Source organism: Cherax quadricarinatus, chromosome 30, assembly GCF_038502225.1.
Source record: "Cherax quadricarinatus isolate ZL_2023a chromosome 30, ASM3850222v1, whole genome shotgun sequence".
Taxonomy (NCBI): Eukaryota; Metazoa; Arthropoda; class Malacostraca; order Decapoda; family Parastacidae; genus Cherax; species Cherax quadricarinatus.
Window position 1 is genome coordinate 27,750,184 of NC_091321.1, and position 20,943 is coordinate 27,771,126.

Consider the following 20,943-nt stretch of genomic DNA (forward strand, 5'->3'; position numbering starts at 1 on the left):
ATGAGACTACCAAAATTTTTGGTGATACCAATACCATAAAAATTAGCCATTACCTAGCAATACTGTATAGGTTTAGTACATTCCCATGATGATGATGGTATTTAAGTATTCTTAAGCTTTAACTGTTGCTATGTTGGTGTGAAACAGGTGCAGCAAACTTCTAAGCTTCACTGTTGTAGCATTATAGACTCTTCAGGGGGTTGCCTTGTTGGCAGTGAAGAGCTCTTGGTCCAAGGAATTGGAGCCATCCTCCTTTTCCATTGATTGAATCTGAGTGCCTCCTATTCTCCCCTTTCCAAGGCACTATGTGACAACTATGAATAAAATAATATTAATAATATGTAATTTTGAATTTTATACTTTTTAAGGGCCTGTTCTTGGGGTGCCCCATGGCTTGGTTGGCAGTGCACTCAGCTCACATACTGAGTACCTGTGGTTTGATCCCGGGGCATGGACTGAAAAGTTGGGTATGCTTCCTTGCACCTGCTGCCCCTGTTCACCTAGCAGTTAGTAGGCACCTGGGTGTTAGTTGACTGTTGTGGGTCAGCATAGTTCCACAACACTGAACACTTGCTGAATGGGTCTGAGTCCTGTCGAGATGATCCTCAGGTGTTCTTGGACTCTTTGAAGCATAGAATACTTTGATGAATAAAAAGAGCTTTTCTACACTGCATCCTCCTCCCCCCACTTCTGTTTTCCCATTAATTTGAGTTGTCCTTGTGTCACATAATTGACATATCAGTACTACTAGCAGGATTCAAGGCTGACAAATCTTTGCCACTGACCCAAATTAGGTGGTCAAAGTAAATTCTGGTTGTTGCATGGAAAGAAGACTAGAAAGTTTTGTATGACTGAGTGTGCATCAAGCAGGAGGCCAAGTGTATTTTTGACATCATAATGCTTGGAAGACATTTTCTTCATCAAAGTTAATTATGTTTAGGTAAGACACATATGCAACAGTTAGGTATCTTTATTTCAAAACGTTTCGCCTTCACAGTAGGCTTCTTCAGTTGAGTACAGCAAAGTTGATAGAAGCAGAAGAGACTTGAAGACGATGTAATCAGTCCATCACCCTTAAAGTTTTGAGGTGGTCAGTCCCTCAGTTCTTCTTCTATCAACTTTGCTGTACTCGACTGAAGAAGCCTACTGTGTAGGCGAAATGTTTCGAAATAAAGATACCTAACTGTTGCATATGTGTCTTACCTAAACAACCTGTTGGTATTTTATACCATTTTATTGTTCACTCTGTCAGACACTGCAACACAAGGGTATCTTGGTACAGACTTGGAACCATTTCAACAACCTCTACTAGTGAGAATGGCTGGATTTGAGAGGGACCTGACCTCTCAATGTCTACATTCTTACTCTACTAGTGACCTACGTCTCACCTCCTGGCGCTATATAAGGCTCCATCCTATCACTTCAACTCCATATTATTCCAGACAATGGAACAATACTCTTCTCCAGACTGAGGGACTGACCACCTCAAAACTTTAAGGGTGATGGACTGATTACATCGTCTTCAAGTCTCTTCTGCTTCTATCAACTTTGCTGTACTCGACTGAAGAAGCCTACTGTGTAGGCGAAACGTTTCGAAATAAAGATACCTAACTGTTGGTGCTCAGTGGTCAGTCGTCACGTGAGGTCACAGACCCTGAGCTGCTTTGGGGATTAGTGTGGACGGTTACAAAGCATGGCTTGCTTCTGCAGTGTTTTAAAAATTGAGGTTGGAGAGTTGAAGGAGGAGGTCTTGCTTCTCCAGGAGGAGATTAGGAGGCTGAAGGTCCACCTCAATGGGTCTGGGAGAGAGTGTGAGGTGGCTGGAGTTGTGGGGAATGAGGCTTCTAGCAGCGAGGTGCAGTCTGTCTCTCGCTGTGAGGAGGCTGTAGTTGGGGAGGCAGCAACGGCTACCAGCAGTGAGGTGCAGCCCAGCACCTGCTACAAGTGGCGAGTAGTTCACAGTAATGGAAGGCGCATCAGAGTAAGGAAAGTTAAGAGTGAAGATCTGAAGGTAGGAAATCGCTTCTCTGTTCTTCAGGATGAATGTACTTCAGTGGCCAGTGAAGGTAAGGGTACTACTGCCCCTGCTAATGGAGGTAAGCGCATTCTTGTGGTTGGTGACTCTCAGGTAAGATACATTGACCGTGCTTTTTGTAATAGGAATAAGAAGATGAGAGATAGAGTGTGCTTCCCTGGAGCTGGTGTTGGGGACATTGTCAACAGGCTGGATAATATCATGTCAGGTAATGGGAGCAAGCCCATTATCTGTCTCAGTGCTGGTGGAAATGATATTGGGAAGGGTAGGAGAGAAGAGCTGCTAGATAAGTACAGGTCAGCTATAGATTTCATTAAGTCTAAGGGAGGGATCCCAATCATATGTAGCATCTTGCCTAGAAGGGGAGTAGGAAATGAATGGTTGTCTAGGGCAATTGGTGTAAATTGCTGGCTAGACAGATACTGCAAGGAACTTGCAATCCCATTCATTGACAACTGGAACAACTTTTATGGCAAACATGATATGTATGCAAGGGATGGGGTACATCTCTCTGGGGCTGGGGTGGTAGCACTTGCAGACTCGATTGAGAAGGCCATTGGTGAAATGCCTATGATTTTAAACTGATGGAAGATAGAGGTATGGGTGTGTGTGGGAAACAAGCAGGTTGCAACACTTGGGTTGGAAACAGTAAATGTATAAAAGGCATTCAGCATGAAGTTATAAATAAAGACAATAGATCAGGTCAGCAAACAAAGGGGGACAGCAGAGGGCAGCAAGGGACTAGCTCCCTTAAGGTTTACTATACTAATAGCAGGAGTGTAAGAAATAAGATAGATGAGCTAAGATTAATTGCAAGTGCAGGAAACATAGATATTATTGCTATAACAGAGACCTGGCTCAATCTGAAAGATAGAGAGATGCCCTCTGAATGTCACATACAAGGCTATAAATTATTCCACACTGACAGGGTCAACAGGAAAGGTGGTGGAGTAGCGATGTATGTCAGAGACAATTTAAATTGTTGTGTTAGACAAGATATTAAATTAGAAGCGTCAGCCACTGAATCTGTTTGGTTACAGCTTCTCGAGGGCCGAGAAAAACTGATTTTGGGTGTGATTTACAGGGCCCCAAATCTTGATAGGGAGTGCAGTAAACCTCTATGGGACGAAATTCGTAAGGCATCTACATACGAAAATGTTGTGCTAATGGGAGATTTCAACTATAGACAGATTGACTGGAGCAATTTGACAGGAAATTTAGAGTCAGGTGACTTTCTTGATACGATCCAGGATTGTTTTTTAAAACAGTTTGTGACAGAGCCAACTAGGGGAAATAACCTCCTTGACTTGGTTCTTGCCAGTAGGGAAACACTAATTAATAATCTTGAGGTTAATGATGAGCTTGGGGAAAGTGATCACAAATCACTCAGTTTTAATATATCATGGAATTCCCCTAATAATGGCAATCAAGTCTCCGTCCCTGACTTTCGCTTGGCTGATTTCATAGGACTGAAAAATTACTTAGGTGGGCTGAACTGGAATGACCTGACTAAGGGTCAGGTAAGTGGTGATGGTTGCCGATATGATGCTTTCCAGGGCATAGTTCTAGCTGCTCAGTCAAATTATGTTCCAAATAGGGAAATCAGATCAAACAAAAATGATCCTAAATGGATGAACAATAGATTAAAATATCTGATTGGTCAAAAGAGAGGCATATATAGGCAAATCAAAAGAGGAGAGGGACAATTAAGAAATCGATATATTCAGTTAAAGAGAGAAATAAAAAAGGGAATTAGAAAAGCAAAAAGAGATTATGAGGTTAAAGTTGCAAGAGAATCGAAGACTAACCCAAAAGGATTCTTTCAGGTTTACAGAAGTAAGATCAGGGACAAGATAGGCCCACTCAAAAGTTCCTCGGGTCAGCTCACTGACAGTGATAAGGAAATGTGTAGAATTTTTAACACATACTTCCTCTCAGTTTTTACACAGGAGGATACCAGCGATATTCCAGTAATGATAAATTATGTAGAACAGGACGATAATAAACTGTGCACTATTAGGGTCACAAGTGACATGGTCCTTAGGCAAATAGATAAATTAAAACCTAACAAATCCCCAGGCCCTGATGAACTGTATGCAAGGGTTCTAAAGGAATGTAAAGAGGAGCTTAGCACACCTTTGGCTAATCTTTTCAACATATCACTACAAACTGGCATGGTGCCAGATAAGTGGAAAATGGCAAATGTGATACCTATTTTCAAAACAGGTGACAGGTCCTTAGCTTCGAACTATAGACCAATAAGCCTAACCTCCATAGTGGGAAAATTTATGGAATCAATAATTGCCGAGGCAGTTCGTAGCCACCTTGAAAAGCATAAATTAATCAACGAATCTCAGCATGGTTTTACAAAGGGGCGTTCCTGCCTTACGAATTTATTAACTTTTTTCACTAAGGTATTTGAGGAGGTAGATCATGGTAATGAATATGATATTGTGTATATGGACTTCAGTAAGGCTTTTGACAGGGTCCCACATCAGAGACTATTGAGGAAAATTAAAGCACATGGAATAGGAGGAGAAATTTTTTCCTGGATAGAGGCATGGTTGACAAATAGGCAGCAGAGAGTTTGCATAAATGGGGAGAAATCAGAGTGGGGGAGTGTCACGAGCGGTGTTCCGCAGGGGTCAGTGTTGGGCCCCCTGCTGTTCACAATCTACATAAACGACATAGATGAGGGCATAAAGAGCGACATCGGCAAGTTTGCCGATGACACCAAAATAGGCCGTCGAATTCATTCTGACGAGGACATTCGAGCACTCCAGGAAGATTTGAATAGACTGATGCAGTGGTCGGAGAAGTGGCAGATGCAGTTTAATATAGACAAATGCAAAGTTCTAAATGTTGGACAGGACAATAACCATGCCACATATAAACTAAATAATGTAGATCTTAATATTACGGATTGCGAAAAAGATTTAGGAGTTCTGGTTAGCAGTAATCTGAAACCAAGACAACAGTGCATAAGTGTTCGCAATAAAGCTAATAGAATCCTTGGCTTCATATCAAGAAGCATAAATAATAGGAGTCCTCAGGTTGTTCTTCAACTCTATACATCCTTGGTTAGGCCTCATTTAGATTATGCTGCACAGTTTTGGTCACCTTATTACAGAATGGATATAAATTCTCTGGAAAATGTACAAAGGAGGATGACAAAGTTGATCCCATGTATCAGAAACCTTCCCTATGAGGATAGACTAAGGGCCCTGAATCTGAACTCTCTAGAAAGACGTAGAATTAGGGGGGATATGATTGAGGTGTATAAATGGAAGACAGGAATAAATAAAGGGGATGTAAATAGTGTGCTGAAAATATCTAGCCTAGACAGGACTCGCAGCAATGGTTTTAAGTTGGAAAAATTCAGATTCAGGAAGGATATAGGAAAGTACTGGTTTGGTAATAGAGTTGTGGATGAGTGGAACAAACTCCCAAGTACCGTTATAGAGGCCAGAACGTTGTGTAGCTTTAAAAATAGGTTGGATAAATACATGAGTGGATGTGGGTGGGTGTGAGTTAGACCTGATAGCTTGTGCTACCAGGTCGGTTGCCGTGTTCCTCCCTTAAGTCAATGTGACCTGACCTGACTAGGTTGGGTGCATTGGCTTAAGCCGGTAGGAGACTTGGACCTGCCTCGCATGGGCCAGTAGGCCTTCTGCAGTGTTCCTTCGTTCTTATGTTCTTATGTTCTTATGTTCTTATGTGTCTTACCTAAACAACCTGTCGGTATTTTATACCATTTTATTGTTCAAAGTTAATTATTATACAGTGGAATCTCATTTTTCGGCTGCTGACTTTATTAGCCAATTCGTATTTAGGCCATTTTTTTTTGGGGGGGGGCAGAAATTTTGCTCAATATTTCAGCTGCTGCCTCGTGTATCGGTTGTATTAGATGCGTTAGCCTGCCTCTCCCACTGGGACACCGTGCCTTGGTGAGTCAGTCTCCCTTTGTCTGTCAGCGAGTAAGCATGTACTCCGCGCATTCATCCAACCATTTCCTTAAATCCATTGTTTTTGGTGGTTTTTTATTAAATGCGACTGTGAAATAAATCACCATGGGCCCCAAGAAAGTTCCTAGTAAAGTTACTTTGGTAAAGAAAGTGAAAAACACGATGGAATTTAAGAAAGAAGTGTAATAGAAAAATCCAAAAGTGGTGTGCGGGGGCTCCAGCTTGCCAGGATATATGGCAAACACAAATCAACAATCACTTCTATCCTGGCATAGAAAGAACAAATCAAGGAAGTTGATGTGGCAAAAGGGGTAAACATGTAAAAAAAAAAGAGATCACAAACAAATGAAGTGGAGAAGTTGTTGTAGATCATGGAAAAACAGTTAGCGGGAGATAGTGTTTCAGAGACAATCAATGTGAAATGGCAAGGCAGTTGCATGCGGATCTCGTAAAGAAAATGCCTGGTACTAGTGATAATAGTGAATTTAAGGCCAGCAGAGGCTGGTTTGACAAATTTAAGAAGCATATTGGCATACACAGTGTTGTAAGGCATGGTGAGGCTGCAAGTTCTGACAGACGTGTGGCTGAAAAATTTGTGCAGGAATTCAAGGGGTGCATAGAGGCTGAAGAATTCTAACCCCAATGAGTGTTCAGTTGTGATGAAACAGGCCTCTTTTGGAAGAAAATGCCAAAAAAGGACCTACAACACAAAGGAGGAAAAGGCACTGCCAGGACACAAGCCTATGAAAGACAGGCTAATTCTTTTGTCTGTGCTAATGCTAGTGGGGATTTCAAAGTGAAGCCTTTACTCGTGTATCACTTGGAAAATCCCAGAGTGTTCAAGAAAAACAATGTTGTCAAGAGTAAATTGTGTGTGATGCGGAAAGTTGTTAATAAGGCATGGGTCACAAGGCAATTTTTCATTGACTGGGTCCATGAAGTGTTTGGCCCAAGTGTGAAAAAATACCTCCTGGAAAATAAATTGCCGCTCATGTACCTCCTGGTAATGGACAATGCTCCTGCTCATCCTCCAAACTTGGTAGACCAATTGTCTAGGGATTTCCGTTTTATGACAGTGAAGTTCTTGCCTCCTAACACCACTCCTCTCATCCAGCCGATAGACCGGCAGGTCATTTCTAACTTCAAAAATCTCTACACAAAAGCAGTATTTCAAAAGTGCTTTGAAGTGGCCTTGGACACTGAATTGACCCTAAGAGAGTTCTGGAGGAATCATTTCAATATCTACAACTGCATAAGCCTTATAGGTAAGGCTTGGCAGTGAATTACTTCCAGGACTTTGATCTCTTCTTGAAGACAGTTGTGGCCAGATTGTGTCCTTGAGAAGGATTTTTAAGGGTTTGAGGCTGACCCTGACCCTGTCGACCCTCTGCCTTTTGTGGAATCTATTGTGGCACTGGGGAAGTCCATGGGGTTGAATGTGAGTGGCGAGGATGTGGAAGAGTTGGTGGAGGACCACAGGGAAGGGCCAACCACTGAAGAGCTGCAACACCTTCAACTGGAACAGCAACAGACCACAGCTGAGGAACTTGCTTCAGAGGAGGAGGAGGAGGAAAAGAGAGGGAAGGACGTACCTTCTTCAGTGATTAAGGACATGTGTGCAAAGTGGAATTAGTTGCAAACTTTTGTGGAGGAATATCACCCTGACCAAGCTGAAACAAGCCATATCTGCAACATGTTCAGTGACAAAACCTTGCCCTATTTTAAGGAACTCTTAGAGCCTCCAGAAACAGAGCACTCTGGACAGTTATTTTGTGCCACAGGGGTCCATTGACTCTCAAGCTGGTCCTAGTGGCATTAAAAGACAAAGAAGGAAAGTAACCCCAGAGAGGGACTTGTTCCCTAAAGTCCTTATGGAGGGGGATTCCCCTTCCAAGCAATAATCTGCCCTCCCTCTCTCCTCCTCCCTGTCTTCCATAAGCCAACAAGAGTCTTCAATAAAGACAGGTAATAGTGATTTAAATGTTTTTAATTTATTTTATTTAGTTCTCATTGTTTTGTGTATGTAAAACTATAATTAATCTTTAAAAAATGTATTTTTTTTTTTGTGAATTTTTTTGGGTGTCTGGAACAGATTAATTGTATTTACATTAATTCTTATGGGAATATTGCTTCGAATTTAGGCCATTTCAAATATAGGCCCACCTTCTGGAAAGGATTACGGCCGAAAAACAAGGTTCCACTGTATATTTAGTGTGAATTAATTTCATGGAAACATTATAAGTACTTTAACCCGTAAACGGTCCAAACGTATACATGTATGTATATGTATATGTTCACTACTGCAGTGCCTTGGATATTTTGAAAAATAAATTTTTTTTATGGAAATAAAGAGCACTTTTTTCTAAGTATTATAGGATAAAAAAAAATTAGGGTCAGTACTTAGAAATATGAGGCCGAGAAGTTGGCACTGGATGCTCACCTGAGGGCGGCATCGAGTCCTGCCGCTTGCAGAAGTTTTGCCGATATACCTTTTTTTTTATTTTTCATATTATTTTATATAATTTTTATGTCCTGATAATTACAGTGTATAGTAGTTCTTGTCATTTCATAACCAATCTGTCTTCTGAAACTAGTATTAGGTACTGAAATTGTATTCAAATTATCACAAACACACTGACATGTGGACATTTACACCTGCCTTGGCAGGTGTAAATGTCTTGGAATATATACAAAGTATTTATAGGTCCCAGCATTATTTTGGAAGAAGAAGAAGAAATAATAATAATAGTTTTAGTAATTGTTCCCTTGAAGCATGTAAAACAAGCCTCAGTCCACCCCTGACAGTGAAGTGATAAGATGAGATAACGTAAGATAAGAGTTGACATTTGATGAGCATTGGACCTCGCTTTCTTTTTGCTGGTACACAAACATGTCTGTCTATTTGTCTGTCTGTCAAGCACTCTGTCTGTCCGTCTTGCTCTGTCTCAGAGAGAGCCGCAAGACTGTGTCATCATGTTTACTTGTATCTTCAAGCAGAGTATAGCACTTTGTCTGTATTTTTTGGGTTATCCTAGGCAATTTACACTATGTATACTTGTATTTATGTGTATCTGTGAGACAGATATAGACACAGAAACAGATTTTGCCCATTTGAGCCCTATTTTCGGCCAATTCCACTGTACTAGTCGACAAAAATCATAACTGTTTCACTAAAACTCCATTTTTTCTATCAAATGAGTACAAGAAACCACCCATTTATCAGTTTCAACTATCCAATAAAGTGGTCAGAATTTAGCAATTTTGCCAATTTCACACAAATTTCAAAAGATGCCAATTTCCGAATAGGGTCCAGAATAAACAAGAAAGACATTCCTGGCACTATAATAACAAGTTCTCTGTTCGGTAGTCACATCCCCAGGCCCCTCTTATATTTCTTTGGCTTTCCACTTTGAATTTTTATTCTTACAAAAAAAATAAGATTTACTGTTATACAGACTACTGCATTAGTGTAGAAATGGTATAAATAGTATCAGCGCACTTGTGAAAGGATATTAGACTCACCAGTTGATGTGTATTGGACGCTTGGCATGATTTGTTTACTTTTGAACTTTGGTAAAAATCAAACATTTCTGCTACTTTGAGCTCAATTTCAAGGTACTTTTCATTGTAAAACCAGTCAAAATCATCTCAATTTCTGTAATATGTCTTCCATTCTATAAAATGAGACCAAGAAAACTAGAATACAACAATAAATACCATATGAAAATACAGTACAAAGTCACTGTTTTAATCCAAAAACACGGTCAAAGTTTTTTTTTCTCATTACGCACTGGTGTGCTGCAGGACTTTTTTTTATGCTGCGCACACTGACCACATAGACCCATTCTTACACATGTAGGCCTACCAGCTTTCACTAGATTTGAGGGAGCTAGAATTTAGGCGTACTAGTACGTCAAAAACCCTGGGTCGTAAGCCGTACTAGTATGTACGTCCGAAACCCCCAAAGGGTTAAAACAATGGCTAAAAAATTTCTAAAGCAGCACCTCCACTAATTTTAGCTATGAGCCACCACTGCTAGCCCATCTATCCTCTTAAATGTTTCTCCTACTTCAGCATTTAGGTCTCCTACTACAATTACTCTCTCATTTGGTTCAAAAGTTCGTACACACTTAACATCTCCCAAAATCTCTTTTCTACACTCCTCTCTTCTCTAGGTGCATACACACTTATTATGACCCACTTTTTACATCCAACTCTTATTTTAATTCACATGATCCTCAAATTTATACATTCATATTCCCTCTTGGGAGCAAGGGGCTAGTAACCCCTTCTCCTGTATATATTACTAAATTTAAAAGGAGAAACTTCAGTTTTTTCTTTTGGGCCACCCCACCTCGGTGGGATACGGCTGGTATGTTGAAAGAAGAAGAAGATATTCCCTCTTCTCCTTCCATAACTGATCCATCAACATTATTGCTCCCCCTTCCTTAGCTCTAACTCTCTTAGATACTCCTGGAGTTTACCTGGAGAGGGTTTTGGGGGTCAATGCTCCAATGGCTCGGTCTGAGACCAGGTCTCATGGTGGATCAGGGTCTTATCAACCAGGCTGTTACTTCTGGTTGCACGAAAGCTGACATATGAACCACAGCCTGGTTGGTCAGGTACTGACTTTAGGTGCCTGTCCAGTGCCTTCTTAAAGACAGCCAGGGGTCTATTGGTAATCCCCCTTATGTATGCTGGGAGGCAATTGATCAGTCTTGGGCCCCGGACACTTATTGTGTTGTCTCTCAATATACTTGTGGCGCCTCTGCTTTTCATCGGGGGAACGTTGTATTTCCTGCCTAGTCTTTTGCTTTCATAGGGAGTGAGTTTCATGTGCAAGTTTGGTACGAATCCCTCCAGGACCTTCCAAGTGTATATTATCATGTATCTCTCTCACCTGCATTCCAGGGAATACAGATCAAGGACCTTCAACCATTCCCAGTAATTTAGGTGCCTTATCGTACTTATGTGTGCCGTGAAAGTTCTTTGTACACTCCAGGTCTGCAGTGTTGTCGGTTTTGAAGGGGGCTGTTAGTGTATAGCACTACTCCAGCCTAGAGAGCACAAGCAATTTGAAGAAAATCATCATGGGCTTGGTGTCCCTAGTTTTGAAGCTTCTCATTATCCATTCCAGTCATTTTCCTAGCAAATGAGGTAGATACTGTGTTGTGGTCTCTGAAGGCGAGATCCTCTAACATTATCACTCCCAGGTCCTTCACATTACTTTTCCGCTCTATTGTATGGTTAGAATTTGTTGTATACCCTGATACATTTTTGATTTCCTCATTTCCCATATCTGAGTAGTTGAAATTTCTCCTCGTTGAACTTCATATTGTTTTGAGTGGCCCATTCGAAGATTTGGTTGATGTCTGCTTGGAGTCTCGCGGTGTCTTCGATGGAGGTCACTGCCGTGGTAATCCAGGTGTCATCCGCAAAGGAAGACACGCTGCTATGGCTTACATCTCTGTCTGTCAGAAATGAGGATGAGGAATAGAATGGGAGTATGTACTGTGCCTTGTGGAACAGAACTTTTTACCATGGCTGCCTGGGACTTTACTCTGTTTACAATTAATCTGTGTTCTATTTGTCAGGAAGTTATAGATCCATCTACCAACTTTCCCTCTTATTCCTTCATCACGCATTTTGTGTGCTATTACACCATGGTCACACTTGTCGTAAGCTTTTGCAAAGCCTGTGTATACTACATCTGTATTTTGTTTATCCTCTACAGCATCCAGGACCTTGTCATAGTGGTCCAGTAGCTGGGACAGGCAGGAGCGACCTGTTCTAAACCCGTGTTGTCCTGGGTTGTGTAATTAATGGTTATCTAGGTGGTTGGTTATCTTGCTTCTTAGAACCCTCTCAAAGATTTTTGCGATATGGATGTTAGTGCTATCGGTCTGTAGTTCTTTGCAATTGCTTTACTGCCACCTTTGTAGAGTGGGGCTATGTCTGTTGTTTTTAGTGTGTGTGGGATGACCCCTGTGTCCATGCTCCCTCTCCATAAAATGTTGAAGGCATGTGATTGGGGCTTCTTGCAATTCTTTCTGACTTAATCCCATATATTTCTCCCCACTGAAACTCTCCTACCCCCTTGAGCTTTGTTTTGCTTAGAGCTAGGACATCCAACTTCTTTTCATTCATAACATTAGCAATCATCTCTTTCTTATCATCTGCACTACATCCACGCATATTCAAGCTTCTCAGTTTTATGAATTTTTTTTTCACTTTTTTAGTATTTTCTGCAGAGAAGGGGTTACTAGCCCATTGCTCCCAGCATGCTAGTCACCTCATACTACATGCATGGCTTACGGAGGAAAGATTCTTTTCCACTTCCCCATGGAGAATAGAGAAAATAAAGAAAAACCTAGATGTGTGTATGTATATATATGCATGTGCATGCCTGTGTAGTTTGACCTAAGTGTAAGTAGAAGTAGCAAGTTATATCCGTTATCCATCGTGTTTATGAGACAGAAAAAGAAACCATACCCTGGCCTGGATTGAACCCGCGGTCAGAGAGTCTCAAAACTCAAGACCGTCGTTTGCAATCGTGTCATTACGATTTCGTGAGACAGATAAAGAACACCAGCAATCCTACCATCATGCAAAACAATTACAGGTTTTTGTTTCACACTCACTTGGCAGGACAGTAGTACCTCCCTGGGTGGTTGCTGTCTACCAGCCTACTACCTACCTGCGTTGTATACATTATAAAATCAACAGTGCTAATGGCTTATATGAGATAGAGCTTTTCAATGCATATAATACCATAAAATTTCTATTGATCTTTCTTTTTTTAACACACTGGCCATCTCCCACCGAGGTAAGGTAACACAAGAAAGGAAGCATGTTGTCACTCATTCCAAAAACTGTCAGGAGTGTGCTGACATCACAAATTCAAACAGCCCTCCAAACTATAACCTCCCTACCCCAACTCTAGGACTCAAATCCAGCTAACGGGTTTCCCTACATCCCTTCATAGTGTTATCTTACTGACACTCCAGCAACACGACAGGGCATTAATACCACAATCTTCAGTCAGTCTGATGTAACACATTTACACAAGTCTACAGGATGCTCAAATCCCTAGCATTTAAAACTTGCTTTGCCCACTCCCTCCCTCTTGTTACTATTGCCTTATTTCAGGAGCTGCGTGAAGTACGCCAGCTTGCATCTAGTATTATTATGGATGCTGCCTCTCTGTGTGACAGCCTGAAGCAAGATGAAGATAATAAGGTAAATGTTTCCCAAGGAAGTCAAATAACACAATTTTGAATAGCATTAAATTATGTATTTTTTATTATTAAATCTGTTCTTATATAGTTGCTGGGCATTCATTGTTTATATTTATGCTTAAAGTTTATCTTTTTTTTTTTTTAACAAAGATAATGCAAATTAATCATTCTTACACTTTTGTGCTTGAACTTCATTTCATGATTCCGCATGGTAATGTTTTGTAAGATCTTAATATATATATACGTACATGTTTTATTTTTACCTTATCAGCCGTCTCCCAATAAGGATAATGCAAAATAAGGAAATACGCTCACCATCATTTATTCAGTTGCTGCCTTGCTAGAAATGTGCTGAATCTGGCATCACAATTCAGGTGACCTTCTGAATTGTAATATTCGCACCCCTCTTTCAGAGTGCAGACACTGGCCATGTAACCTCCTGGACTTGGGTCCAGCTAACCAGTTTCCCTGAATCCCTTCATATATGTTACCTTGCTCACCTTTCAACAGCACATCGATTAAATATTGCATATTTAAACAGGGTGTTTACCTTGGAAATATAAAAAAAAAATACAGTACAAGATGTAAAAATGATTGCAGCACAATAATGTCAAAGGAATGCAGGTGCCATCATACGTAACTGAAGAGATACACATAAACTCATAGCTGCTAAGTGGAAGAGAAACATCTAAAATAGTATCTCTCAGCCTAAGTGGTGCTGCACCTTAGTGAGCTTTTTTAAAGTCCAGAGAGACAATTAGAGGGTATTCAGGAGGCTTTCAAGAAAATTGTTCTTAGAACATTATTAAAAGCAGAGCTTAACAGTTAAAGCTAGAGAAAATTTTGAGTAACTGCCATATAAATATAGTTTGCAATACACACTAAAGAATATTCCACTTTGTGGTGCGCACTGCAAGGAATGTTAAATATATACTGTGTTTCATGATGGAAGAATGATTGAACTTACTCTGTAAAGAGACCAGACTTAGCACAGACAAAGGATTCACACTGGATAACAACATTATGATGAAATAAACTAAATTAGTGGGATTGCCTCTAAATTTTAATATCACAGATAAATTGGTTTATTTTTAAATTATAAAGTTAAAGGTTTTCTGATGCTATTCAACTGAGAGTCCTAGGGTACCATTTATGAATGCCTAAATGCTTTAGAATTCTTTATGAATCATAATGAGCATTTAGGGTAGCCTTTAACCCTTAAACTGTCCAAATGTAGATCTACGTTCACGTGCACAGCGCTCCAACCTTGATTTTCCACATTTTGAAAGCATGTAAAAAAAAAATGGTAGATGTACGTTCGGAGCCTGCCGCACGTCAGTGTATATCTACGTTTGGACAGTTTAAGGGTTAAAAACTAGAATTTAGCAGGCTGGTGTGGCCTTTCAAGACTGACGTAACCTGGGTTCTTCTGGCTCTTGCAGTCAGTCAGTACTCTTGCCCAAAACACAATAAACATCAGTATATCACACCTTGATATAACACTTATGCTGCTTCTCAAAATCCACTGGACAAATTGTGCATTTAAATTCTTTATTTTCAATGTTGATTGCAATATACTAATTGTAAACTGTGTGTTTTAGGTATACAGTAAATTGTGCATTTTAGGTATACAGTAAATTGTGCATTTTAGGTATACAGTATGGTTTTTAGTTTTAATGGACACTCAGACACTCTTCCCCTCATTTGTCTGTTATCCTGACGCCAAATGACTTCGAACAGGCGATAAATGACATGCCCATGCACTCTGCCCCAGGGCCAGACTCATGGAACTCCGTGTTCATCAAGAACTGCAAGAAGCCCCTATCACGAGCCTTTTCCATCCTATGGAGAGGGAGCATGGACACAGGGGTCGTCCCACAGTTACTAAAAACAACAGACATAGCCCCACTCCACAAAGGGGGCAGTAAAGCAACAGCAAAGAACTACAGACCGATAGCACTAACATCCCATATCATAAAAATCTTTGAAAGGGTCCTAAGAAGCAAGATCACCACCCATCTAGAAACCCATCAGTTACACAACCCAGGGCAACATGGGTTTAGAACAGGTCGCTCCTGTCTGTCTCAACTATTGGATCACTACGACAAGGTCCTAAATGCACTAGAAGACAAAAAGAATGCAGATGTAATATATACTGACTTTGCAAAAGCCTTCGGCAAGTGTGACCATGGCGTAATAGCGCACAAAATGCGTGCTAAAGGAATAACAGGAAAAGTCGGTCGATGGATCTATAATTTCCTCACTAACAGAACACAGAGAGTAGTCGTCAACAGAGTAAAGTCCGAGGCAGCTACGGTGAAAAGCTCTGTTCCACAAGGCACAGTACTCGCTCCCATCTTGTTCCTCATCCTCATATCCGACATAGACAAGGATGTCAGCCACAGCACCGTGTCTTCCTTTGCAGATGACACCCGAATCTGCATGACAGTGTCTTCCATTGCAGACACTGCAAGGCTCCAGGTGGACATCAACCAAATCTTTCAGTGGGCTGCAGAAAACAATATGAAGTTCAACGATGAGAAATTTCAATTACTCAGATATGGTAAACACGAGGAAATTAAATCTTCATCAGAGTACAAAACAAATTCTGGCCACAAAATAGAGCGAAACACCAACGTCAAAGACCTGGGAGTGATCATGTCGGAGGATCTCACCTTCAAGGACCATAACATTGTATCAATCACATCTGCTAGAAAAATGACAGGATGGATAATGAGAACCTTCAAAACTAGGGAGGCCAAACCCATGATGACACTCTTCAGGTCACTTGTTCTATCTAGGCTGGAATATTGCTGCACACTAACAGCACCTTTCAAGGCAGGTGAAATTGCTGACCTAGAAAATGTACAGAGAACCTTCACGGCGCGCACAACGGAGATAAAACACCTCAATTACTGGGAGCGCTTGAGGTTCCTAAACCTGTATTCCCTGGAATGCAGGCGGGAGAGATACATGATTATATACACCTGGAAAATCCTAGAGCGACTAGTACCGAACTTGCACACGAAAATCACTCACTACGAAAGCAAAAGACTTGGCAGACGATGCAACATCCCCCCAATGAAAAGCAGGGGTGTCACTAGCACGTTAAGAGACCATACAATAAGTGTCAGGGGCCCGAGACTGTTCAACTGCCTCCCAGCATACATAAGGGGGATTACCAACAGACCCCTGGCAGTCTTCAAGCTGGCACTGGACAAGCACCTAAAGTCGGTTCCTGACCAGCCGGGCTGTGGCTCGTACGTTGGTTTGCGTGCAGCCAGCAGCAACAGCCTGGTTGATCAGGCTCTGATCCACCAGGAGGCCTGGTCACAGACCGGGCCGCGGGGGCGTTGACCCCCGGAACTCTCTCCAGGTAAACTCCAGGTATACTGAGGTTTTACTGTACAGTGGACCCTCGGTTATTGGTCGTAATCCGCTCCAGAAGCTGGGCCTGAAACCGAAATGGCCGAAAACCGAAATAATATTTCCCACAAGAATTAATGTAAATACAATTAATCTGTTCCAGACAAAAATATTCACAAAAAAAAAAAATTAACATTTAAATCAGAATTACATACTTTATTGAAGACTAATGCTGGCTTCTGGAATGCTGCTACACTTCCAGCATGCCTGCTACACTTCCTGCATGCCTGCTACACTCCCTGCATGCCTGCTCCACTTCCTGCATGCCTGCTACACTCCCTGCATGCCTGCTACACTTCCTGTATGCTGGCTACACTTTCTTCATGTCTGCTACACTCCCTGCATGCCTGCTACACTCTGCATTCCTGCTACACTCTCTGCATGCCTGCTACACACTCTGCATGCCTGCTACACTCCCTGCATGCTTGCTACACTCCCTGCATGTCTGCTACACTCCTTACATGCCTGCTACAGTTCCTGCATGCCTGCTACACTCCCTGCATGCCTGCTACACTCCCTGCATGCCTGCTACACTCCCTGCATGCTTGCTACACTTCCTGCATGCTGGCTACATGCCTGGTACACTCTTACTTTATTGAAGACTAATGCTGGTTTCTGGAATGCTGCTACACTTCCAGCATGCCTGCTACACTTCCTGCATGCCTGCTACACTTCCTGCATGCCTGCTACACTTCCTGCATGCCTGCTACACTCTCTGCATGCCTGCTACACTTCCTGTATGCTGGCTACACTTTCTGCATGTCTGCTACACTCCCTGCATGCCTGCTACACTCTCTGCATTCCTGCTACACTCTCTGCATGCCTGCTACACTCCCTGCATGCCTGCTACACTCCCTGCATGCCTGCTACACTCTGCATGCCTGCTACACTCCCTGCATGCTTGCTACACTCCCTGCATGTCTGCTACACTCCTTACATGCCTGCTACAGTTCCTGCATGCCTGCTACACCCCCTGCATGCCTGCTACACTCCCTGCTTGCCTGCTACACTCCCTGCATGCTTGCTACACTTCCTGCATGCCGGCTACACTTCCTGCATGTCTGCTACACTCCTTACATGTCTGCTACAGTTCCTGCATGCCTGGTACACTCCCTGCATACCTGCTACACTCCATGCATGTCTGCTACACTCCCTGCATGCCCGCTACACTCCCTGCATATCTGCTATATTCCTGCATGCCTGCTACACTTCACACTTAAATTCCATGGTGTTTCTCACTTTTTTTTACCACAGGAACTTTACTAGGAACTTTCTTTGGAGCCATGGTTACTTATTTCACAGTTGCACTGCAAAAAAAAACACAAAAAACAATGGAAAACAAGCAAAATGTTTGGATGTATGAGCAGAAGCTTCCTCACATACCGAGAGAGACAGCCAAACTAATGTGCAAGCGGCCCCAGCTGGCGGATGGATGCATCTGAAATGGCCGATCACCGGGAGCCGAAAAACTGGCCGATCACCGAGTTGGCCGATAAAAGGAACGGCCAATAACTGAGGGTCCACTGTACTTAAAATACACTATACAGTATGACATCACTAGATGTTTGCTGTAGATGATTGCATTTACAACCTGTATTACTAATCTCCACACAGTACAGAGCTTCACCAGGAAAAAAACAGAGTAGCAATCCCAGCTTCTTTGCAATTTCTCACAATATAAAAATAATGGATTCTTATAGTGACCCCCCTCCTGTAATAATAATTACAGAGTTAATACTACTTGATTCAAAATATCAAGTGCTAGTGTTTGGTAATCATAAAACTGAGGTGAGTTTGCTGTGGTGCTTTGGTCGTGGTGAAAGGATGGGGAACGATAAAGTGGCAAAGGAATTATATCCAAGTGAATTTGAAGGTAAGAGGACAGACAGGAAAACTGGAAACGTGTGTGTTGAGCGAGTTATTGAGAAAACATGATAATATATAGTACATGTTGGCAGTGTATGAGATGTGTAGTACATGTTAGCAGTGTATGAGATGTGTATTACATGTTAGTAGTTTATGAGATGTGTTACTGAATAACACCGAATGAAAGCAGGATGCTGGCAGTGAATGAATGCCATTTACTTTGTAACATTTCACATGGATTATTTAATCTGTAAAAAAACTGCAATGTTATGGATATTGAGCTCAGTAGCAGTGACTAATAGTCAGCATTCATTACCCACTTCTCATTGTCTTGCTCCTCAGTGACTTAGAGTCAACAGCCATTTGGTCATTACTCAGTAAACAGTATGTACAATAGTCTTGCTCCTTAGTGACCAACTCACCATCAGTCAGGCAGTCATCAATCAGTTCTCAGTGCATACAAGTGTCTTGTTCTTTAGTGACTAACTCACGGTCAACAATCATCACTTAGTGCTCAGTGTTTACAGGTGTCATATTTACCACATTGTTATAACTTATACATGCATTATGGCCAAGTGGCCATTTAAGTGTAGTCTTGTATTTTTTAAGGTGTCAGAACTGCCACTGGGCATTAAGAAAGTGTATTTGCAGTGGGTGATTATGTGGCATTGTATATCACATTAACAGATCTTAGAACCTTGTGATTGAATAAGCTAAAGAAGATTATGAAGAATAGTAATATAGCAGTTCATTCAGTGAAAGAATAGTTATATAGCAGTTCATTCAGTAAAAGAATAGTAATATAGCAGTTCATTCAATGAAAGAATTGTAATATAGCACAGTTCATTCAGTGAAAGCACAGTGTGAATGTTGAGACAAACTTTGTAATAATTTCCTGATACTCTGCCTCATAAATATATTAATATATTAATTTTCTTTACAGTCTAGCGTAACACCAAGGTAAAAAAATTTTTTTTATCATAGTTGTTTTTGAACTATGTTATTACAACACAAGTCTATGTATTTGCTACATGAGCATGAATAATGGGAAGAAGGGTAATCATGCATGTTAACTTGGCATGTTCACATACACACTGAGACTTATCACTGCTGAGACTTATTAACTCATAATGACACTGACAGTATGCATTGGTGAATGTAAAGTTGAAATTAAAAACTTAAAAATGGATGTTAGTCTGCAGAAAGAGTTAATTGCTTTTTAATAAACAATTACTGTTCACAGTATCCATTTGTGTACATTACATGACCACTTGGTATGTTGCAAGTGCTGTCAGTGCTTTACATGTGTTCAGTGTGTTGCAGTATTCACTTGCAGAAATAAGGAGTGGTTCAGAACTCATTTTTGATCTTACAGCATATTTCCTACAGTTTGTTTTGTGTTTAACTGTCTTTATCTCTCAAGGTTTGTTCACTCTCCAGTCACGCAAGGTGGGGTCACCCTCCAGTCACGCAAGACTGGGTCACCCTGTCACCCTCTAGTCACATACATGTAAGGCTGGGTGACTACCCTCTCTATCACCCAAGGCTGGGTGATATCCCCCAGTCACACATGGCTAAGCATCCCTTCAGTCACATACCAGGGAGAGAAATTATCTTAGTCAAGTTGACCCAGCCATCTGCAACACTCCTGCCTGACTGTCAGAATGTAGACATTATACTCTCCACCACCACAACTAGAGGCTCAGTTAGCTGGCTGCCCTATATTTCTTTTATGTTCACACTCAATACAGGTAATCCCAAGAACCATTAATCATTGTCCCCCTTAATCTACCACACTGCATATTCCTGCTGGATATTGAATCCCCTTCCCTCTAATAATTGCATGTCTTTCATGCCCTCCTTTCAACTCTTGGTGCAAGAAACAACAACCTAGTTGACCATGCAGTTAACAAGCCTGGCCTCAGGCCAGGCTGTGAGGTTAGAGTAGTTCTAGAAAACACTCACAAGTAGGTGTGTTTATATATGAGTCCAGTTCAAATTAAGGACCATTCTCCATCCACTTAAATAAATAAAGTTTATTTCTTTGTAAAGGTTACAATGTGTAATTACAATTTTGATTTGCTACGTACAAAGATAGCCACTATCATGCCGAGGCATTTCAGGCAAACTAATCCTAATTTTTTTTTTTTTTTTTTTTTCAACAAGTCGGCCGTCTCCCACCGAGGCAGGGTGACCCAAAAAAGAAAGAAAACAATTTTCTTCTTATTCTTTTTAGTAATCTTTACAGGAAAAGGGGTTACTAGCCCATTGTTCCCGGCATTTTAGTTGACTTTTACAACACGCATGGCTTACGGAGGAAAGATTCTTATTCCACTTCCCCATGGATATAAAAGGAAAAGTAATAAGACCAAGAACTATTAAGATAAAATCAAAGAAAACTCAGATGAGTGTG

At 41.2% G+C, this 20,943-nt stretch overlaps 1 protein-coding gene across 5 annotated transcripts in view; it reads left to right on the forward strand.

Moving 5' to 3' along the window:
* Positions 1-20,943, forward strand: part of LOC128692766 (clusterin-associated protein 1) — a 149,678-nt gene that overhangs the window by 53,899 nt on the left and 74,836 nt on the right. For all 5 annotated transcript variants that reach the window (XM_070090054.1, XM_070090055.1, XM_053782122.2 and 2 more), the window contains one exon: positions 13,150-13,239. In XM_070090054.1, coding sequence (XP_069946155.1) covers positions 13,150-13,239 — 90 coding nt within the window. The remainder of the gene's footprint in view (positions 1-13,149; positions 13,240-20,943) is intronic.